We start from the raw sequence: 23,633 nt of genomic DNA, 5'->3' as shown, positions 1-23,633 counted from the left end.
CACCGGGTGGGGCCACCCATCCCGGAGGGCCCCATGGGCTGAAGTGGGAGGGCAGCCAGCCCATAGTGGGCTGGTGCGCCCCCCTAGGCCCACCCCTACGCCTAGGGTTGAAACCCTAGGGTGGGGGGGGGGGCGCACCACATGCCTTGGGGGGCACTCCTCCCCCCTTGGCCGCCGCCCCCTTGGGAGATTGAATCTCCCAGGGCCGGCGCCCCCCCTGGGGGCCTATATAAAGGGAGGGGGGAGAGGGGCAGCCGCACCCTGAAGTCCTGGCGCCCCCTCCCCCTGCTACACCTCTTCCTCCTCCGTCACGTGCTTGGCGAAGCCCTACCGGAGTGTTGCTGTTCCACCACCACCACGCCGTTGTGCTGCTGCTGGAGCCATCATCATCAACCTCTCCTTCCCCCTTGCTGGATCAAGAAGGAGGAGACGTCACACGCTCCATACGTGTGTTGAACGCGGAGGTGCCGTCCGTTCGGCGCTAGGATCTCCGGTGATCTGAATCACGGCGAGTACGACTCCATCATCACCGCTCCCTCTAACGCTTCCGTACGCGATCTACAAGTGGTATGTAGATGCAAACTCACTCCCTTGACTCGTTGCTTAGGTGAACTCATAGATGTCTTGGTGAAACCGTAGGAAATTTTTTAATTTTCTGCAACGTTCCCCAACAGCTTAATCTAGGTTTTCTATTGAAAAACACCTTTCAAACAACCCTATATGCTTTCCAGAAATTCTACATCATTTCCGATCAACAATATGTCAACAACATATACTCATCAGAAATGCTATAGTGCTCCCACTCACTTCTTTGGAAATACCAGTTTCTCATAAACTTTTTATAAACCCAAAATCTTTGATCATCTCATCAAAGCGTACATTCCAACTCTGAGATGCTTACTCCAGTCCTTAGAAGGATTGCTGGAGCTTTGCATACTTGTTAGCGTCTTTCAGGATTGACAAAACCTTCTGGTTGTATCACATACAACCTTTCCTCAAGGATATCATCGAGGAAACAATGTTTTAACATCCTATCTGCAAGATTTCATAAATCATGCAGTAATTGCTAATATAATTCCAACATACTCTTAGAATCGCTACGAGTGAGAAAGTCTCATCGTAGTCAACTCCTTGAACTTGTCAGAAAACATCTTAACGACAAGTCGAGCTTTCTTAATGGCGATACTTACCATCATTGTATGTCTTCCTTTTAAAATCCATCTGTACCCAACGGACTTACGACCATCAAGTATTTATTCCAAAGTCATGGATCCTTTCTTGGATTTTATGGCCTCGAGCCATTCGTTGGAATCTGGGCCCACCATCGCTTCTCCATAGCTCGTTGGTTCATTGTTGTCTAGCAACATGACCTCTAAGACAGGATTGCGTACCACTCTGAAGTAGTACGCGTCCTTGTCGACCTACAAGGTCTGGTAGTGACTTGATCCGAAGCATCATGATCACTATCATCAGCTTCCACTTCAATTGGTGCAGGTGCCACATGAACAACTTCATGTGCCCTGCTACTCACTGGTTGATGTGATGGTTCAATAAACTCATCAAGTCTCCACCATCCTCCCACTCAATTCTTTTGAGAGAAACTTTTCCTCGAGAAAGGACCCGTTTCTAGAAACAATTACTTTTGCTTCCGGATCTGAGATAGGAGGTATACCCAACTATTTTGGGTGTCCTATGAAGATGCATTTTTATCCGCTTTGGGTTCGAGGTCATCAACCTGAAACTTTTTCACATAAGCGTCGCAGCCCCAAACTTTTAAGAAACGACAACTTAGGTTTCTCCAAACCATAGTTCAAACGGTGTCGTCTCAACGGAATTATGTTGTGCCCTATTAAAGTGAGTGCGGTTGTCTCTAATGCGTAACCCATGAACGATAGTGGTATTTCGATAAGATACATCATGGTATGCACTATATCCAATAGGGTGCAAATATGATGTTCGGACACACCATCACATTATGGTGTTCCAAGCGGTATTAATTGTGAAACAATTTCCACAATGTCTTAATTGCGTGCCAAAGCTCGTAACTCAGATACTCATCTCTATGATAATATCATAGACATTTTATCCTCTTGTCACAACGATCTTGAACTTCACTCTGAAATTACTTGAATCTTTCAATAATTCAGATTTGTGTTTCATCAAGTAAACATACTCAGAATCTACTCAAATCATCTGTGAAGTAAGAACATAACGATATCCACTGCGTGCCTCAACACTCATTAGACTGCACACATCAAAATGTATTACTTCCAACAAGTTGCTTTCTTGTTCGATCTTACTGAAACCGAGGCTTTTCAGTCATCTTGCCCATGTGGTATGATTTGCATGTCTCAAGTGATTCAAAATCAAGTGAGTCCAAACGATCCATCTGCATGGAGTTTCTTCATGCGTATACACCAATAGACATGGTTCGCATGTATCAATCTTTTCAAAAACGAGTGAGTCCAAAGATCCATCAACATGGAGCTTCTTCATGCATTTTATACCAATATGACTCAAATGGCAGTGCCACAAGTATGTCTTACTATCATCACTGTCTTATATCTTTTGGCATGAACATGTGTATCACTACGATCGAGATTCAATAAACCATTCATTTTAGGTGCAAGACCATTGAAGGTATTATTCAAATAAACAGAGTAACCATTATTCTCCTTAAATGAATAACCGTATTGCGATAGACATAATCCAATCATGTCTAGGCTCAACGCAAACACCAAATAACAATTATTTAGGTTTAACACCAATCTCGATGGTAGAGGGAGTATGCGATGCTTGATCATATCAAGCTTGGAAACACTTCCAACACATATCATCATCTCACCTTTAGCTAGTCTCCGTTTATTCCGTAACTTTTATTTCGAGTTACCAACACTTAGCAACCGAACCGGTATCTAATACACTGGTGCTACTAGGAGTACGAGTAAAGTACACATTAATATAATGTATATCCAATATACTTCTATCGACCTTGCCAGCCTTCTCATCTACCAAGTATCTAGGGTAGTCCTGCTTCAGTGACCATTCCCCTCATTACAGAAGCACTTAGTCTCGGGCTTGGTTTCAACCTTGGGTTTCTTCACTAGAGCAGCAACTGATTTGCCATTTCATGAAGTATCCCTTCTTCCCCTTGCACTTCTTGAAACTAGTGGTTTCACTAACCATCAACAATTGATGCTCCTTCTTGATCTCTACTTTCGCGGTGTCAAACATTGCGAATATTTCAAGGATCATCATATCTATCCCTGCTAGGTTATAGTTCATCACGAAGCTCTAGTAGCTTGGTGGCAATGACTTTGGAGAAACATCACTATCTCATCTGGAAGATTAACTCCCACTCGATTCAAGTGATTTATGTACCCAGACAATCTGAGTACAAGCTCAACGATTGAGCTTTTCTCAATTAGTTTGTAGGCTAAGAAACTTGTCGGAGGTCTCATACCTCTTGACGTGGGCACGAGCCTGAAATCCCAATTTCATCCCTTGGAACATCTCATATGTTCCGCGACGTTTCAAAAACGTCTTCGGCGCCACAATTCTAAACCGTTTAACATTACTGAACTATCATGTAGTCATCAAAACGTGTATGTCAAATGTTCACAACATCCACAGACGACGTTCGAGGTTCAGCACACCGAGCGGTGCATTAAGGACATAAGCCTTCTACGCAGCAATGAGGAAAATCCTCAGTTTACGGACCCATTCCGCATAATTGCTACTATCAACTTTCAACTAAATTTTCTCTAGGAACATATCTAAAATAGTAGAACTAAAGCGCGAGCTACGACATAATTTGCAAAAACCTTTTGACTATGTTCATGATAAACAAGTTCATCTTATGAACTCCCACTCAGATAGACATCCCTCTAGTCATCTAAGTGATTACATGATCCGAGTCAACTAGGCCGTGTCCGATCATCACGTGAGACGGACTAGTCATCATCGGTGAACATCTTCATGTTGATCGTATCTACTATACGACTCATGCTCGACCTTTCGGTCTCTTGTGTTCCGAGGCCATGTCTGTACATGCTAGGCTCGTCAAGTCAACCTAAGTGTTTCGCGTGTGTAAATCTGGCTTACACCCGTTGTATGTGAACGTTAGAATCTATCACACCCGATCATCACGTGGTGCTTCAAAACGACGAACTTTCGCAACGGTGCACAGTTGGGGGAACACTTTCTTGAAATTTTAATGAGGGATCATCTTATTTACCACCGTCGTTCTAAGCAAATAAGATGCATAAACATGATAAACATCACATGCAATCAAAAAGTGACATGATATGGCCAATATCATTTTGCTCCTTTTGATCTCCATCTTCGGGGCTCCACGATCATCATCGTCACCGGCATGACACCATGATCTCCATCATCATGATCTCCATCATCGTGTCTTCATGAAGTTGTCTCACCAACTATTACTTCTACTACTATGGCTACCGGTTAGCAATAAAGTAAAGTAATTACATGGCGTTGTTCAATGACACGCAGGTCATACAATAAATTAAGACAACTCCTATGGCTCCTGCCGGTTGTCATACTCATCGACATGCAAGTCGTGATTCCTATTACAAGAACATGATCAATCTCATATATCACATATCATTCATCATATTCTTTTTGGCCATATCACATCCCATAGCATACCCTGCAAAAACAAGTTAGACGTCCTCTAATTGTTGTTTGCATGTTTTACGTGGCTGCTATGGGTTTCTAGCAAGAACGTTTCTTACCTACGCAAAAACCACAACGTGATATGTCAATTGCTATTTACCCTTCATAAGGACCCTTTTCATCGAATCCGATCTGACTAAAGTGGGAGAGACTGGCACCCGCTAGCCACCTTATGCAACAAGTGCATGACAGACGGTGGAACCTGTCTCACGTAAGTGTACGTGTAAGGTCGGTCCGGGCTGCTTCATCCCACAATACCGTCGAAACAATATAGGACTAGTAACGGTAAGCATATTGAACAAAACCAACACCCACAACTACTTGTGTTCTACTCGTGCATAGAATCTACGTAATAGACCTAGCTCATGATGCCACTGTTGGGGAACGTAGCAGAAATTCAAAATTTTCCAACGAGTCACCACGATCTATCTATGGAGAAACTAGCAATGAGAGATAGGGGAGTGCATCTACATACCCTTGTAGATCGCTAAGCGAAAGCGTTCAAGATAACGGGGTTGAAGGAGTCGTACTCATCGTGATCCAAATCACCGGAGATCCTAGTGCCGAACGGACGGCACCTCCGCCTTCAACACACGTACAGCCCGGGGACGTCTCCTCCTTATTGATCCAGCAAGGGGAGAGGAGAAGTTGAGGGAGAGCTCCGGCAGCACGACGGCATGGTGGTGGAGCTTGCAGTTCTCCGGCAGGGCTTCGCCAAGCACTACTACTACGGAGGAGGTGTTGGGGAGGGAGAGGGCTATGCCAGGGGCAAGGGTGAAGCTACCATGCGCCTCCCCACTATATATAGGGGTGGAGGGGGCTGGTTTCTTGCCCTCCAAGTCCATTGGGGCGTTGGCAAAGGTGGGAGGAAAGAAATCCCATCATTTCCTTCCCCACTGATTGTTATCCCCCCTTTTTAGGGATCTTGATCTTATCCCTTCGGGATATGATCTTATTCCTTCTAAGGGGGGATCTTGGTGCGCCTTAAACAAGGGTGTGGGGCCTTGCCCCCACTACCCACGTTCATGTGGGTCCCCCCATGCTGGTGGGCCCCACTCCGGAACCTTCTAGAACCTTCCCGGTACAATACCGAAAAATCCCGAACCTTTTCCGGTGGCCAAAATAGGACTTCCCATATACAAATCTTTACCTCCGGACCATTACGGAACTCCTCGTGATGTCCAGGATCTCACCCGGGACTCCGAACAACATTCGGTAACTGCACACCAATTCCCATAACAACTCTAGCGTCACCGAACCTTAAGTGTGTAGACCCTACGGGTTCGGGAATCATGCAGACATGACCGAGACAGCTCTCTGTCCAATAACTAACAGCGGAATCTGGATACCCATGTTGGCTCCCACATGTTCCACGATGATCTCATTGAATGAACCACAATGTCAAGGATTCAAGCAATCCCGTATACAATTCCCTTTGTCTAGCGGTATTGTACTTGCCCGAGATTTGATCGTCGGTATGCCGATACCTTGTTCAATCTCGTTACCGGCAAGTCTCTTTACTCATTCCATAACACATCACCCCATGATCAACCCCTTGGTCACATTGTGCACATTATGATGATGTCCTACCGAGTGGGCCCAGAGATACCTTTCCGTCAACCAGAGTGACAAATCCCAGTCTCGATTCGTGCCAACCCAACAGACACTTTCGAAGATACCCGTAGTGCACCTTTATAGCCACCTAGTTACATTGTGACGTTTGGTACACCCAAAGCATTCCTACGGTATCCGGGAGTTGCACAATCTCATGGTCTCAGGAAATGATACTTGACATTAGAAAAGCTTTAGCATACGAACTACACGATCTTTGTGCTAGGCTTAGGATTGGGTCTTGTCCATCACATCATTCTCCTAATGATGTGATCCCGTTATCAACGACATCCAATGTCCATGGTCAGGAAACCGTAACCATCTATTGATCAACGAGCTAGTCAATTTGAGGCTTACTAGGGACATGGTGTTGTCTATGTACCCACACATGTATCTGAGTTTCCTATCAATACAATTATAGCATGGATAATAAACGATTATCATGAACAAGGAAATATAATAATAATAACTAATTTATTATTGCCTCTAGGGCATATTTCCAACAGAACGTCCGCCGTCGGATCCTACCAAGCGCCAAACACTACCCGTCAAATGTGGGGGCAGGCATGCACGATCCACGTGACGCATCCTGATTGGCTACTGCACTCCCTTTTACAATCTACCCCACTTTACATATGAAATTGTATTTTTCGCACATGACCACGACATGTCAGTGTTATGAGTTGGTTCAAATATTCAAACTGCAAAATACAAAGTGGCAAATCATCAATATAGCTTCCCCTTCTCCTCTTCTCCATCTGACAGACAAAGGCATCGGGTAGATCTCGAGCAGTTCCTCTATTTCTTTCCCCATCTTCTCATTCTTCTTCCTCTCGAGCAATTCCTCTGTTTCTTCCTCTCCGGCGATATGTCGATCTCCTCGTCAGCCCCCAGTTCCATGTGGCCGGTGTATGGTCCCGTGCCGATGACTCGATGCACTGACTGCCCACGGACTGCGCCACTGAAGCGATTGACTTCGAAGGAGGAGAAGAATGGGAACTTTGGGCGCGAGTTCGTCAAATGCGAGAGCAAGCCGGAGGGGCAGGTTAGATCTGAGTTTTCCTCGCATCCTTTATCTCTAATTTCTCAAAAAAATCTGTTAGATTTGGGATTTAGGTTACATGATTTCATTTTCAGATCATGAAGAAATGCCACCATTTCGAGTGGATGGATGATTACATCCAGAGGCTTCAAGGGTTGGGCTTGCTGGATTCGAGGGGGAATGCAATCCGCGAGTTCAATCTGCCCCATGATAGTGCCGCTCCGGCAGCAGCAACATGTCCGGAATACCCGACGGTGGTAGATGTCGAACTGAAGACAGAATTGAAGAAGATGAACAAGAACTTCAAGCAGCTGATTGAGTTGAAGAAGCAATCCAATCTGATAGCTTTAGGAATACTTGCTCTAGGAATGTTTTACTTGATGGCCATCTCTCGTTAGAGATGTTTGTCTAATGTTGTTGCCATTTAGCAATCCAAGTCTGTTTATCTCAAATGCAACTCTGTTTAGTGCAACTGTCGATCTCTAAATGTATGCAGTTTACTGTTATGTTTCGACACTTTCAGTTTCGGCAGAAGACAACTACCAGTTCAGTGACAGGATTATTTTGTTAGCTAATAACCTCGAGTGTTGGATCAAGGGATATACATCAAGTTCATCTCTTCTATCTCGCACTTGAGCAGCACAAGGGATATACATCAAGTTCATCTCTTCTCTCTCGCACTTGCCAAACTTTTGTCCTCGAGTTCGTCAGTTCTGCTAGAAAAAAAACCCTACTTCACGGGCCCAAAGAGAATCAAGCTGCAATAGGCCCACAAAGGATAAATGAGGCCCAGAAACAAGCGATGTTTCTTTTTTTGTTTAGGAACGATTGCTTTGTTCTTTTTTGTTTCTGATTGATTTTTTCAAGTAGCTTAATTTTTTTAATTTGATTTCTCTTCAACGTATGTGCTTTTGTTTTGCTTGCTCACAACCTGGCTTAGTTTGGCGGTGAAGTAATTTTAGAATCAAAGTATTTGCAAACCGCAGTATTATTATGCCTAGCGAACCAATACTTCAGTATTGGAAAAAGAGGTCCAACCCTCTTTTTTATATACTTCAAAAATAGTGTAGTTTTCTACATATTAAAGTATATAAAACTACACTTTTGACTAAAGCCAAACATCTCAAAGTATTTGATACTTCAATATTTCTGGAAACCAAAGTATTCTTGGAATTCCTAAAAAATACAGAGCTCCCAAACCAAAGCCGTGTACAATATGTTCTTATTTTTAGAAGGCGTCTATAAACACATCATTTTTAGTTAGTTTGGTTAATTTTGCCCACATCAATTAGCCGCGTCTAAACTTGGGACAAATAAAATAAAAACATACAAAGCATTAATATAACACACATAACTTAACTTAGATAGGGTTGCTAGGGCAACATAAGTTCTTACATATAACACGACACACCAATTGCTAGGGCAACATAAGTTCTTACATAGATAATAATAATTAACCTTACATGCATAGATAGGGTAGCTAGGTCGGGCAACACACACACCAAACTCACACTACATAGTAGATAGGGTAGCTAGGGCAACACCGCCATGTCTTCACTGTCGTCTTCACCTTAACCGCAGGCTTCACCGTCTTCTTCGCCGCCGGCTTCAGTACTGCTCCTCCTCAAGGCCGTTGTCGCCGAGGTAGTACGGGAGGCTGTGCATGCGGTTGCAAGCGGGGAAGACGCTCTCGAAGTCGGTGAAGATGTTATAGGTGGTGAATGCGATGAACTCGCACCCACACCAATACACCTTGCCGAGCAGGTAGTAGGCATCAAACCTGTTGGTGAAGTGGACGACGAGCCCTACCACTGGAGCATCGGCATGGGGACGCTGCTCCACGAGGTTGAACATGGGCGGCGAGCCCGCCGGGAGGTGGTGGAAGCCCGCACGGAGGAACCCCCGTGCAAGCTCAGTGCTACCCCTCCAGCGTGAGAACGCCCACAAACGGAGCGATGCCTCGATGACGACGTTGGTGGGGTACCGCCGTTCCGGCACGGTGGGCGGCTCTTGGAACGTCGGCCCATTGTACTGCATCTTGAACGCTTTGCTGAGTGGAACGGCTTTGGCTTTTGGGGGAAGAAGAGAAGTGGGAGGCGCAGATGGATCTGTAGAAGAAGAGGCAATGGAGGGCAGTTTAAATAGCCGAGGGAGACGAAGTGGGTACACGCGCAAACGGCGTAGATCGTGACTCAGTGCGTGCGTGAACCGATGCGATCATCAATGTGTGAACGTGAATCGAAGCGAGCGTGCTTTGCGTGCTCTGCGTTGGCGGCTGCCTGCCTCCCCCTTCTGCGTGCTCTGCGTTGGCGGCTGCCTGCCTCCCACAACTGAATCGAGCGGCAGCCGTGCGGCGTGAACCGATGCCTCGACATATGGACGCGAGCGTGCATGCAGCCTGCCCCTTCTGCCACAGGCACGTATGCCTGCGACGCGTGAAACGACGCTGCGGAGCGACTGAATCCACCGGCAACCGTGCGGCAGGATCGATGCGTGCGTGTTGGCGTGCATGCATGCGTTTAGGTCTAGGTCACTAGATGCGTGCGTGGCGGTGTTCGCATGCATAGCAGGCTACATCCATCGATAGCAGGCTTTTTTAATTTATTACCAACAAACTAACGCGCCCGTCCTATGAACACAAACACGGCCCAACCAGCGAAGCCACAAGCACAGTCAACAGAGTCAAACGTGGCCCCACACGTCAGTTAACGGCCAAGATGGCAAACGTGTGTTATGAACATTTGTGAGAGTCTCAACTAAGGGAGTGGGGAAATGTGAGCAAAAGTTTGAAGCGTGGGGAAAACTGAGCACAACTAAGGAATTGGGGGCACATATGAAATAAGCCCAATTATAAAACGACTTTACAGTAATATTTTTGTGTGTACTTTGTGAGACAAAGTAAGTACTCGAACGAGCATGCATTCCCGACCGACATAATATAATACTTACTAAATTCATAAAACCCTTAGAAAGTTACAAGTTGCAATATGTGGATCTTGTAAAAGGTACGGCAACTACATCTAATGTCCTAATGATATGATCACCCTACCATGCATGGATGCCTTGAACATGGTGACGAGTACCAATGGGAGTAGAACATGTACGTCTTTGGCCACCTCGACATGCAGTGCACGACATGGTCTAGCTAAAGTATCAATGAGGGCATGTGGCGAGTCAAGGCTAAGAAAAAACAAGACATGATCACGATGTCTACAAGGGCTCAATTGACTTAATGATGGTGATTTCACAATGAACTACTGATAGTTGTTACTAATGTCACATCATATTTCTCTTCCTCTTAGCATCTACATGAATCTTGAAGTTTGATCTGATGATTCTTAGTGGTCATTTGGAGATAATCATTTGTTCCATTGTTCAACAAATAACAAAACTGTGAAACGATCACTGCCGTCATTAATACCAAGAGACAAGACACAAATAAACAACTTCACTCCTATTTGACAAACAATATTTATCAAAATAACGTTGTCGATGGTTTTAGCATATCGATAATTTAGTCACGGCTCATGGACACTAGCAAAAATTTCAAGGAGAAACGATATTGATTTCTTTGGTGGAGCTGAAATGTTATATATCGTTTCAACCTTATATCATTTTCATTTGAGATCTCCGTGTTCTGATCATGCAACCACCAAAATCGTTGCATCCTTCTATTTGTCTTCACTGTCAACGTTCGAAGTTAGAGAAACAAATTTATGCTACTAGAAACATTACGGTTACTGGTAGTACAATACTGCATTGCATGATCACAAATGAATGAATCTTGGAAAATAATCTTACACAATGACTAAATGGCCAACTTCAAGTTTACAACAAAAACACATCAAACTGGATTGTACGATCAACAAAAATGCATCAAATGCACAACCACAATCTCCCAAAGGAACATGTGAAAAAAAAAACTAAAAGAACACAGTATGTGTTACAACTCCATTTTCTTTTCTTTTAGAAAAAAATCTTTTTCCTTGTTTTTATCTAAATCGGAAAAACTTCCTGATGAAGCAGTCCAGACTATGCATATGCTTCGCCTAGCATGGTGTTTTGCACATGCAGCGTCGGTGGAGACCTTCACACTCCCCGCCAGCCAGGAACCCCTCGGTGATGCACATGTTGGCGCAACTGCTGTCCAGGATGCATATGCCGTTGAACCGGGTGCTCGCTGTCCTGCAGTCTACCGCCTGCGCCGGCGCCACCACTGAACAACACAAAAACACCCACACATTGGAAAAGTATGTTAAATACATCAAATCACGCATATGTACCGGTAGGAAGATCTTTAGTGCAAAAATGTAAGACACCTACGTATGTCTCATGTTATTTCAAAAAAAAAAAAGAGTCAAATCACGCATGATGATGTATCTACGTAAGTTTTTGTCTCACTGGATTACTACTTATATTGTATTAAATATTTTAAGACACCCCTTTTGTGCTTATATTTCTTATGAAAATATCGTACCAATTGATATTCATGTCTTGCGAATATTCCTTGTCATATATGATGGGCTCATGTGATTTTCTAGCCTAGTAAAGCAAAAGTGAAAGCTCATATCTGCCATATTTTAGTTAGCAATTATAATTTGTTAAACGATAAACAAAAAGCGCAGTGTATCAAAAAGAAAGGAAAGGAGTAAATCCAGTGTAAATTCTCACCTGTAGCCACGACGAGCAAGGCAAGGACGGCAACAACCATGAAGAACTTGCGGGATGAATTCATGGATTGCAAGTTATGTGTGAACTTCTCTCTGATAAGAGGACAATCATGCACCAAAATCCTTATGGCGAGTTTATATAAGGGTAAGCATGTCTGCATGGCACGATGGAGAACCACAAGATCGTCTCACATCCATATAGTATATAATTGGCTAAAAATAGTGGCCAGTCATAAGCGGCAACATGTTGGGCTGTCCCTAGGTGTTCTATATATGTCGTACTCCGAAGTTAGGCTCTCGTCAAACCGCTCTTCTCGGACTACTATCCAATTTTTTCTTTTTTGCCTGTTGTAAAATAATGGGTTTTGCATGCGGTGCTTAAAAAACCTTGGGACAAAATACTCATATTCTACACATTTTTAATCATTCATATATAACATGTTAAAATTAAAGTTAGGGTTTAAATCATCATGACGTCCTCCCAGCGCCCCCAAGGACAACTTTTTTGAGAAGGTCATCAACCCTTACCTCGCGGAGGTGCTGCAACACCCTCAAACCATTGAGATGCGTGAGGGGGTGCTGCACATCCGCGATGTTGAGGGGCCGAAGAAGACCGGAAGCGTGGAGACAAGACTCGAAGCAATGGAGCAGCAAGTTTTCAAGTGCCAAGGGATGGTGGAACGTGGACTCAACGCTAATCACATGATGATCGCGGAATTCACCAACAATCACAAGCTGGATGCTAATAACATCGGGGAGGTCATCTTCAATCTTCATGAGAAAATTGAGCATCTCCAAGCCTAGATCTATGAACTGCAAAACCAAAACTGTGAGTATGAGTACAGATTTAAGAGGATGAGTTTGGCTGCAGATTTGAGGATCCCGGAGACTCGTCCATCTTTCTATGATGGTGAGCCTATGCCTTGGAAGATGGATGACAAGCCTACATCATCAACAACTCCATCATCACCACCTCCGAAGAAAGAGACATAAATACATGAGTATGTGCACTCCCCTTGGCAACTGCCAAGCTTAGGGGAGGTGCCCCGGTATCGTATCACCACCACACCTCTATCTTTATCGTTTTTCTTAGTTCGATCCTTTTGGTTATATCTTGATCTAGTAGAATAAAGTTTTAGTATGATCTAGCTTTGAGTTTTATTTTGATCGCTATCTATGTAATCGAGTCCGTGAGTTATATATAATAAAGAGTAGTTTTGAGTTGAGGGCTTTGCTTTCATGCTATGATTTTAAGGGGATTAAAGAAAGAATAAAAAGATCATATGTTGATGTTATGGAGAGTAATAACTTCACATATAAAGAGTATGATGAATAAAAGTTGTTGAGAGTTGACAAACATAGTTTTTGTCATTGTTACAATTAATAGGAAGTACTCCCTCTGTCCCAGAATATAAGAACGTTTTTGACACTGTACTAGTGTTAAAAAGGTTCTTATATTTTGGGACAGAGGGAGTAATAAAGAAAGAGAGGCTTCATATATAAATATTCTATCTTGAACATCTTTTGTGATTATGAGCAGTCATTAAAATATGACATGCTAAAAAGTTGATGTTCGACAAGGAAGACCACATAATGGGTTATGCTTCCTTATATCCGAATAGAAGCTATATTGTCATGGATCATCCAACATGTTGAGCCCGCCTTTCCCTCTCATGCTAGCCAAATTCTTTGCACCAAGTAGAGATACTACTTGTGCTTCCAAACATCCCTAAACCCAGTTTTGCCATGAGAGTCCACCATACCTACTTATGAATTGAGTAAGATCCTTCAAGTAAGTTGTCATCGGTGCAAGCAATAAAAATTTCTCTCTAAAATATGTATGATCTATTAGTGTGAAGAAAATAAGCTTTATACGAACTTGTGATATGTAAGAAATAAAAGTGACAGACTGCATAATAAAAGTCCTTATCACAAGCGGCAATATAAAGTGATGTTCTTTTGCATTAAGATTTTGTGCATCCAACCATAAAAGCGCATGACAACCTCTGCATCCCTCTGCGGTAAAAGGTTGGGAGGCGAAACTATAAGCCCCTATTTTTCTCTGTGTCCGATTGAAACTTTGTACCCATAAGTATCACGTGAGTGTTAGCAGTTGTGAAAGACTAAATGATAGTGGAGTATGTGTACTTGCTGAAAGGCTCTTATATCAACTCTTTCCGATGTTATGATAAATTGTAATTGCTTCAATGACTGAGATAATTGTTTGTTAGTTTTCAATGAAGTTTCTGATTCATACTTTATCTTGTGAATGAATTGTTACTTTAGCATAAGAAATTATATGACAATATATCTTACTGTTCTAAAGATGATCATGATGTCTTCATGTCCGTATTTTATTTTATCGACACCTCTATCACTAAACATGTGGACATATTTTTCGATATCGGCTTTCGCTTGAGAACATGCAAGGTCTAAGCTTGGGGGAGTTGATACGTCCATTTTGCATCATGCTTTTATATCGATATTTATTGCATTAGGGCTGTTATTACACGTTATATCATAATACTTATGCCTTTTCTCTCTTATTTTATAAGGTTTACATGAAGAGGGAAAATGCCGGCAGCTGGAATTTTGGACTGGAAAATGAGCAAATATTATAGACCTATTCTGCACAACTCCAAAAGTCCTGAAACTTCATGGAGATCAGTTTTGAAATAAATAAAAAATATTGGGCGAAGAAAGCACGAGAGGGGGGCCATGAGCCAGCTACAAGGGTGGACGGTGCGTCGCCCTACCTTGTGGGCCCCCTGGCAGGCCCCCGACGCCCATCTTCTGCTATATGGTGTCTTTTGCGCTAGACAAAAAATTAAGAGGGAATCTTTCAGGATGAAGCGCCGCCGTCTCGAGGTGGAACCTGGGCATAACCAATCTAGGGCTCTCGCGGAGCTGTTCTGCCGGGGAAATATCCCTCCAGGAGGGGGAAATCATCGCCATCGTCATCACCATCGATCCTCTCCTCGAGAGGGGGTCAATCTCCATCAACATCTTCACCAGCACCATCTCCTCTCAAACCCTAGTTCATCTCTTGTATCCGATCTTTCTCCCAAAACCTCAGATTGGTACCTATGGGTTGCTAGTAGTGTTGATTACTCCTTGTAGTTGATGCTAGTGGGTTTATCTGGTGGAAGATTATATTTCCAGATCCTTAATGATAATTAATACTCCTCTGATTATGAACATGAATATGCTTTGTGAGTAGTTACGTTTGTTCCTGAGGACATGGGAGAAGTCTTGTTATAAGTAATCATGTGAATTTGGTATTCGTTCGATATTTTGATGGGATGTATGTTCTCTCTCCTCTAGTGGTGTTATGTGAACGTCGACTACATGACACTTCACCATGATTTGGGCCTAGCGGAATACATTGGGAAGTAATAAGTAGATGATGGGTTGCTAGAGTGACAGAAGCTTAAACCCTAGTTTATGTGTTGCTTCGTAAGGGGCTGATTTGGATCCATATGTTTCATGCTATAGTTAGGTTTACCTTAATTCTTCTTTCATAGTTGTGGATGCTTGCGGGAGGGGTTAATCATAAGTGGGAGGCTTGTCCAAGGAAGGACAGCACCCAAGCACCGGTCCACCCACATATCAAATTATCAAAGTAACGAACGTGAATCATATGAGCATGATGAAAACTAGCTTGACAATAATTCCCATGTGTCCTCGGGAGCGCTTTGCTTTATATAAGAGTTTGTCCAGGCTTTTTATTTTCTACAAAAAGGATTGGGCCACCTTGCTGCACCTTGTTTACTTTTGTTACTTGTTACCCGTTACGAATTATCTTATGATAAAACTATCTGTTAACAATAATTCCAGTGCTTGCAGAGAATACCTTGCTGAAAACCTCTTGTCATTTCCTTCTGCTCCTCGTTGGGTTCGACACTCTTACTTATCAGAAGGACTATGATAGATCCCCTATACTTGTGGGTCATCATCTCACACATGACATCCATCGTAAGACATGTTACCAATAAATCAATCTTCATGATGTGTTCTTTGTGTGATCTGATGTATCTGCTGAGGCAAAAGCATCGCAACCTGATGTATCTGTTGGAGGGATCAATGGAAGTGTTTTGCATTAACATCCCGTATGTGTGAAATATAATCTTTTCATAGTTGTCTCTTGTCTTGTTCATGTTCTTCACCCCTATAGGTACATAGGATCATGGAGAACGATCCATGGAGAGGCTAAGCAAAGGGAGACCATGAAGTGTTATTCTAAACACCAGCGACAGAAAGGTTTAGTAGGGTAACACCGATCCTATTCCTAAGGATTCAAGAGGTGTAATCATTAAACGTCAATGCTTTTGTTTGACTATTGTAATCTTATTTATCAAGGCAACCTCGCGCGACAGATAGGACCTTCAGTTGGACAACTGGTTCTTGATGCAAGACGCGTGTTGCTCAAGATGTAATTTGGACACATCCCCCACTCTGATTTGTAACAAGCAGATCTCGATGGGTGACTTCTAGCACACAAATTAAGAACATATTTGGTCCCATCATGAATATATGGTAAGGATTACGACCTCATACCCATGCCTGTTTTTACTATAAGTGTTTTCAATGTCAAGTTTGATTTACGATCTGGTCAAAAGTTGGAATTAATTCTTTAGCAAAAGCTGGGTTGCGACCGTAGCTTAAAGGGCACCGTCCTCTCGTGGGTTCGATAACTCAGGTTCACCTCTGGGGATAAAAGGCGAGAATCCTTTCTGCTACATTCCAGGTCACCAAAGGAAGTAATCAAACCTTTTTCTAGCGTCGCTGCTGAGGAGACATTGTGTGCCTAATCTTTATGTTTAAGGTTTTTGTTAAAATTTTGTTTCAATTTTTAGCTTACTTTTTGTTGCAAGTCTTGTGAGTAGAAAACCACAAAAATTATCATGGCTCGTAATCTTTGGAGCTTTGCTAATCCTAGCAATAGTTTCATGCGTGAACTTATAGTCTTTATGGTTCAACAAGACCAATTTGAAGACTCTGTTTCTGAGGATCCCGGTATGCACTTGCATTTTTTTTGAATTGTGAAAGATGACACACATTAGAGATTATGATCCTGACGCTTTGAAATTGTGTCTATTTCTTTTCTCTTTGAGAGGAAAAGCAAAAGAATGGCTTCTAGCTTTGCCTAGAGGTAGTTGATGAGTGTTAATTTTACACTCTTGTAACCAAAGTTTAAACTGATATATTTCTTTAAAACCAATATATTTTCTCCAATATTGCTACTAATAACTAATGAATGCATAGGATTCCAGTTATCCTATCTTTATTTTCTTCCCACATGAAATGGGATGTTTTTTTTGAAATGGTCACCGAGGGGAAAGGCTCCCCACCTGAATATATTTCAAAGTGGCCTTAATGCCATGAGATTGATCCGGTTTATAAGGAAAATCGGATCGAAAACCTAGACAATTAGACCCTGTTTATGAGAGAAACCGTGCTGAAAACCGTACAAGAGAGGGTAAAAGAAGAGAAACCAAAACAAAAGACGCCCAAGACAAGGCATGCCTAGCTAGCAAACCGAAGGACATCATCACGAGAGGCACAAGTAGATGAGGGGAGTCATCGAGGGGTCACAATACCAAGACTTGACAAGCGGCCTAACGCACCAAACTGGCGTGCATACCGAGCACCACGGTGCAACAGAGGAGCATCCACATCAACGAGTGACTAGCACGAACGTTGACTAGGAACTCCGCCATGGAGAATCAAAAACGATTAGCAAGTTGGGGAGGAAACTTGCGGCATCATTGAGCAAAGATGAACCGAGACAACGCCAAGAGCATGAAGCTCGCCGCACCACAACGACAGCCATGGAGGTCTTGAGCATGCACAACAACAGGGGCGACACCGACGAACACCACCACAGACGAACACATACCACCGTCGACCCATCCGGCTACACCACCACCACCAACATCCCTGCAGCAACACCCACATGTCAACCAAGCAGACCCCAAGATGATGCCTTCAACAAGGGTCGTGACATCGGTTGCGCCGCCATCATCCGCACCAGGAGGACCTGGGCTAGGGGTTTCCCCCGGGGTCTCAACTTCCATCTTCATCTGACCAAGCAAGGTGAGCCTTGAACGTTGGCCGTCTGGTCGCCACCCAACAACACCCCGTAGAGGGGAGAGGTGTCGTACAAGAACGAGGTGGTCCAGAGAGGATCCCACCCCGCTAACCCGGCTTCTGATGGAAATGGGATATTTACGGACGAAATCAAGCCAACACATGAAAAAGGAATAAAGTGGAGATAGTGAAGTTCAAGTGGGAGGCGCACTAGAGGAAACAAAGCAAAATACAACGTTCCATGTGACCACGCCCGCTCATATGAACCTTTATAAAGGGTCCAACGCCAAATGGATAACAGATAATCGAGAACATTGAGAACATCGTGAGCAGAGCGCAGAACGACAAGTCATCATCATTCCCATCTCCATCAACACTAACCGATGCCATTTCCATCTCCATAGCCACCACCTTCACTAGCACCATGGTTCTCAACAATCTAGTCATACTTGTAATCGTGTATCACACACTGCATCTATTGTAAGACATATTATTAATCAATCAATCTTCATGATGTGTTCTTCATGTGATCTGATCTTTATGTGTGAGTAGTCTAGTAAGGTATGGGTTGAGGAAAGAGCCTTACAACCCGATGTATTTGTTGGAGGGATCAATGGAAGTGCTTTGAATTAACGCCCCGTATGCGTGAAATTAAATTGTTTCATACCTGTCTCTTGTCTTGTTCGTATTCTTCATCCCTACGGGTGCCCAGGATCATGGAGAACGATCCACGGAGTGGCAAAGGGTAGGGAAACCGTGAAGTGTTATGCTGAACACCAGTGATAAAAAGGTTTAGTACGGTAACATGGATCCTATCCATGAGGATTTAAGAGGTGTAGACAAGAAATACCCAATGCTTTTGTCTGATTATTGCAATCATAATTAGCGAGACAACCCCGCGTGTCGGATAGGGCCTTTGGTTGGACAAACCGACTCTTGATGCAGGATGCGTGCTGGTCAAGATGTAATTTGGACACATCCCCCACTTCGATTCATAACAAGCACATCTTAATAGGTGACTTCCAACTTTTTACGCACAAATTAAGGTCATGTTTGATCCAGTTATAAATATACGGTTGTAAAAATTAAGACCACATACCATGCATGTGTTTTATTATAAGTGTTTTTAGTGTCAAGTTCGATTTAAGATCCGGTCAAAAGTTGAAATTAATTCTTTAGCAAAAACTTTTTTGAGACCCTAGCTTAAAGGGCACAGTCCTTCATGGGTTCAATAACTCAGGGTTACCTCGGGGGGAAAGGCGATAATCCTTTTTTTTAATTTCCGGATCACCAAAAGAAGTAATCAAGTAGACCTCGCCGCAGCCGCAACACATTGAGGGGGAAGCGACCCGTTTGCCGCAATAATCTTCTTTTTCTTCCCTAGCGCTGCCATGTTGGCCGCTGCCTTGGCCTTCACCGAAAGACCCCTTTTGCCGGTATGCTCGACAAAGGTAGTTATTGTGGTCACTCTGAAGGAACTACCGACGAAAGACGTCGACACTCTGCTGCCGATGAGGTTCCTTCCTTGCCGTCGTCTTTCTAGTGGTTGCGCCATAAAATTCATGGCCGATGGTGGGTCTCCAGTATTGGCGCTAGGGGTGCAGTGGGGGGAGGGCCTACCCATTCCGCCCATCAACAGGGAAGGGTTGGCCGGAAGAGGCTATTGTAGCGGCGGTGGTAGGTGGTGGGGTGGGCGGGAGTTTTACTCACTCGCATGGCCGCGAACCAAATACAAGAGAGATAAAAGTTCTTCTCTTCTGTAGGCTATCTACAGATGTACCGGTATACTCCGTTTATGGTCGGCTCTACAACATGTGGAGAATCGAGACATGTTTACAGAGATGTGTACACGCTTGGAGGCCATGGCGAGGATTACCTTAACCCGAAATGGATGGCAGCATGATCTTCGGATTGGCCCTCTTACATCTTAGGCGTTATATAGTCATGGTATTCCACCTTTTATTTTATTTGAAACTTGGACTTGGTTTGGCTGTGTGCATCTCAGTTGTGCAGAGGCCGGGTGTAATATTTCACCTTTTAAGTAATAAAGCGTCCTTTTATCAAAAAAACCTATGAGAGAGAGAGAGAGAGAGGAAGTTTTTGGGGTAAAAAACTCAAATTTAGTTAAGTTTTGGCCTTTTGGGTATAGGGTATCTTCAAGTTGGCTCAACATCATTTTTTGCTCCTTAAATACGAATTCTAAGGGATCTGCCAGAGATGCCTTGCCATAATACAATCTGGAGCTAACGCCACATAAAAACATTCCCCCAGCCTGATTTTGTGTGCTATGCAAGGTCGAGCGTGAGCCTTGGAGTTACTTCTTAATCAACGATGATGATAGAAGCTCCCAAGTCCCAAGCACGACGACCGTGAACCAACCAGTTAGCTAATCCTCCTGATCAAGAAAAGGGTAATCGGTGTAGCCAACAACAGGGTCGGATGTGTAGAACGTGCTCCTGTCATACTTATTCAGAGCGGCGTTCCTTTTGAACCTCTCCGGCAAGTCGGGGTTGGCCAGGAAGAGCCGCCCGTACGCCACAAGATCGGCGTAGCCATCGGCGACGGCCTTGTCCCCTTCCTCCCGGTCGTACGCCCCGTTCACCATGAAGGTGCCGCTGAACGCCCTCCTGAACGGCAGCAGGCGGCGCGGGATCATCCGCTCGTTGACGCACATCCGCGGCTCGATCATGTGGCAGTAGAGGACGCCGAGCCCGTTCATGACGCCGATCACGTGCAGCGCGAGCGCCTCCGGGTCGGAATCGACGCAGTCGACGTAGTCGGCGAACGGGGAGAGGCGCACGCCGACGCGGCCCGCGCCGGCCTCGTGGCACACGGCCGCGATCACCTCCGCGGCGAAGCGGCAGCGGTTGTCCAGGCCGCCGCCGTACTCGTCGGTCCGGTCGTTGACGCCGTCCTTCATGAACTGGTCGATCAGGTACCCGTTGCCCGCGTGGATCTCCACCCCGTCGAACCCTTGGATCACCGTACCGATGATGATCAGCGTTGCAAACTACGTGCGTACGTAGCAAAGATGAGGACTGTTGGGGACATGGTTGATAGTTAATTACCGGCTCTCATGGCGTTCCTAGCGGCGATCCGGAAGTCGTCGACGATGTGGGGTATCTCCTCCGTCTCCAACCGTCGAGGGGGAGCGAACTCCAGGACACTGCCGTCATGGGCGACCTGAGGCGGCACCTGCTTATCCGTGCTCGACACAGGAGCTTGCCCATTAGGCTGGAACTCTGTATGCAACATGATTGAGACTTGACACTTCGATTCATCCACTCGAAAACGAACACGATAGGTACGAGGATAATCCTTCGAAAAGAAAAAGGTACGAGGATAATGTTGTACCGGTGGGCGAGACGCGGCCCGTGTGCCATAGCTGGCAGAAGAAGACGGCGCCCTTGGCGTGCACGGCGTCGACCACCGGCCTCCACGCCTCCACCTGCTCTTGGCTCCACAGGCCGGGGACGTGCGGGTAGCCCCGCGCGGCCTCGGACACGGCGCAGGCCTCGGCGACGAGGAGCACGCCCGGCGCCGCCCTCTGCGCGTAGTACAGCGCGTTGTGCGGCTGGGCGAGGTTCCCGTACGACCTGCACCGCGTCAGCGGCGCGAGAACAACCCTGCGTTGCGTTGCCGACCATGGCCGCGTCACTTCAGCGACCCAAGATTCTAAGGAAACGATCGAGTAATTAACTGACCTGTGCGCCAGGTTGAAGTCGCCCATCTTGTATGGAGTCAGGAGCGGAGTCGTCTTCGTCTCCATGCTTCCTTCAATGGAAGTGGATTTTTCAGCACCACGGCCTTCTTCTATCTATGTCAGTAAGAGTAGTGGCGATCGAGCTCGCGGTTGCTCGATGGACTATATAGCCGATGAGAGGAGACGGAGTAGTCCCGAAATTCCACGTCCAGTCCCGGAGTAGTCCACCTTCAGCCCCGTGTTGTCGAGCTTCTATTGCGTCAAATTAAGTTAATTAAGTGGACTAGTGATAATGCACGTGATTGACCTTTCTGGCTGTGTAATTGTGTAGGTTTGTTTTAACTTTGTTGTTTTATTATGGTTGCTTTCGTGCGTGCCTGTGCCTGTACGACTGCGTAAATTTCGACCAATCAAAGCAAGGCAACGGAACTCATATGTACAGCGATTGCACCAAAAGAAAAGCATCTATCAACAGCTGGCGTGATGCCAACGGCCCACCCCCGAGGTAAGGATCAGCTACTTGCCAATGATATCTGCAACTCATGTCACTTTGTGATCACAAAGTGACATCGCCATGCGAGTAGTGAGGAAATCCTTAAGACACTTGAGGTCAAAGAAAAACAGCATCCAAGCGAGTAGCATAAAAGCTAGTATCAACTTAATGCCGAGCACAAGTACAGGAGACGCCACACCTAACATAACCAACCCGGACTACTAGGACGGAACCATGCCCCCCTTGAGAGGCCACCGGACACCGTTGTATCGAACACACCAAGCCATCTCTTGAGAGGGCCGCCTCCCTCTCGCTCCGAGCCATGGAGCGCTGCTAGGACCACGGTGAAAACGGAGGAACATGTATAGGATAGGAGACCATCGAGGCCATCCCATGCCAGAGTCACGGATGCCACATGTAAGGATCAAGGCATGCCCGAAGCCGCTGGCCTAGTGCAACCAAAAGGGACCGGAGCTCCATGATGACGTCTCCAAGAGGGTCACGACGCCACGCGCCACCGTCGAGTCTGAAAAGAAGGACTAGGGTTTTCACTCGGACATGGCACCTTTAGGGGACCCACAACGACGCCTTCAAGAGGGAAGCGACACCCACAAGCATGTCGCTGCCAGCGGTGGAGTGTAGAGCTTTCGCTCGGAACCTTACATGTGCCACTCATGGCACCCAGGTGCCAACCCAACTGGAGGGCGGGTCGTCGCCGCCAGCTCGAAGACACCATATCCAGACAAGAGAGCAGCCACCGCCGAAGGTACGGTGACACCAGGATCACGCCCACCAATTCCATTGCTACTATCCACATAGCCAAGATGAGGTGACACTACAATTGCAGTGATGCTTGCCGCAGAGCCAACCACGCAAGCTCACCTTCCAGGGTCGCCATGGCGTCCAAGAAGAACTCCTGGCCGCCGCAAGATATGAACCTGACGGAAAAGCAAGAACCTTGGAATGTACCGAACAACCAAAGTGCAAAGGAGCCCTGACCCCGGAGTCCAGATCCTGCCTGGATCCAGCCCCACAACAATTGATCCGTTCGGGGACATGGATGATTGGCTCCTACCCACACCACAGCCAAAGTAACATCAAAATACGTCGAGTTGTTGTGGCAGGGGGGCCTCCATGGGCCAGATCTGCCCTCCCCAGATCTGGCCAAGGATGCATCCGATGGACCGCCATCCTCACCCGAAGATCCACCAAACGCCACACCATCGGTTACCGGGGGTTCGCAAACAACCGCACACTAAGCTTATAGGCAGACGCTTACGCGGGTTTATACTCCTCGCTACTGCTACTTACTAGTAGCGCGGGTTT

At 45.3% G+C, this 23,633-nt stretch overlaps 2 protein-coding genes across 2 annotated transcripts; both read right to left on the bottom strand.

Annotated features, from left to right (window-relative positions):
* Positions 1 to 11,116: 11,116 nt before the first annotated feature.
* LOC119294216 (defensin Tk-AMP-D6-like) lies at positions 11,117 to 12,149 on the bottom strand. Its single transcript, XM_037572450.1, has 2 exons — positions 12,023 to 12,149; positions 11,117 to 11,567 (listed from the first exon to the last, which is right to left on the bottom strand). The coding sequence occupies exons 1-2, from the start codon at positions 12,084 to 12,086 to the stop codon at positions 11,401 to 11,403; spliced, it is 231 nt and encodes a 76-aa protein (XP_037428347.1). The 5' UTR covers positions 12,087 to 12,149; the 3' UTR covers positions 11,117 to 11,400.
* Positions 12,150 to 20,320: 8,171 nt separating this feature from the next.
* On the bottom strand, positions 20,321 to 22,125 carry LOC119292109 (12-oxophytodienoate reductase 1-like). Its single transcript, XM_037570939.1, has 4 exons — positions 21,816 to 22,125; positions 21,466 to 21,737; positions 21,180 to 21,353; positions 20,321 to 21,084 (listed from the first exon to the last, which is right to left on the bottom strand). Exons 1-4 carry the CDS (start codon positions 21,878 to 21,880, stop codon positions 20,498 to 20,500), a joined length of 1,098 nt encoding a protein of 365 aa, XP_037426836.1. The 5' UTR covers positions 21,881 to 22,125; the 3' UTR covers positions 20,321 to 20,497.
* Positions 22,126 to 23,633: the final 1,508 nt, after the last annotated feature.

Source organism: Triticum dicoccoides, chromosome 4B (genome assembly GCF_002162155.2).
Source record: "Triticum dicoccoides isolate Atlit2015 ecotype Zavitan chromosome 4B, WEW_v2.0, whole genome shotgun sequence".
NCBI classification, from domain to species: domain Eukaryota; kingdom Viridiplantae; phylum Streptophyta; class Magnoliopsida; order Poales; family Poaceae; genus Triticum; species Triticum dicoccoides.
Note: the sequence above shows the minus strand (reverse complement) of the source record. Positions and strands in the feature narration are given on the sequence as shown.

What these genes read in the sequence shown, in the direction of transcription:
- LOC119294216 (XM_037572450.1), bottom strand. Translation starts at nt 12,086, where the DNA reads ATGAATTCATCCCGCAAGTTCTTCATGGTTGTTGCCGTCCTTGCCTTG. An exon ending in CTTGCTCGTCGTGGCTACAG is followed by an intron (nt 11,568 to 12,022) that starts GTGAGAATTTAC and finishes TGTGTTGTTCAG; the next exon opens with TGGTGGCGCCGGCGCAGGCG.
- LOC119292109 (XM_037570939.1), bottom strand. Translation starts at nt 21,880, where the DNA reads ATGGAGACGAAGACGACTCCGCTCCTGACTCCATACAAGATGGGCGAC. An exon ending in GACTTCAACCTGGCGCACAG is followed by an intron (nt 21,738 to 21,815) that starts GTCAGTTAATTA and finishes AACGCAACGCAG; the next exon opens with GGTTGTTCTCGCGCCGCTGA. An exon ending in TAGGAACGCCATGAGAGCCG is followed by an intron (nt 21,085 to 21,179) that starts GTAATTAACTAT and finishes CGGTGATCCAAG; the next exon opens with GGTTCGACGGGGTGGAGATC.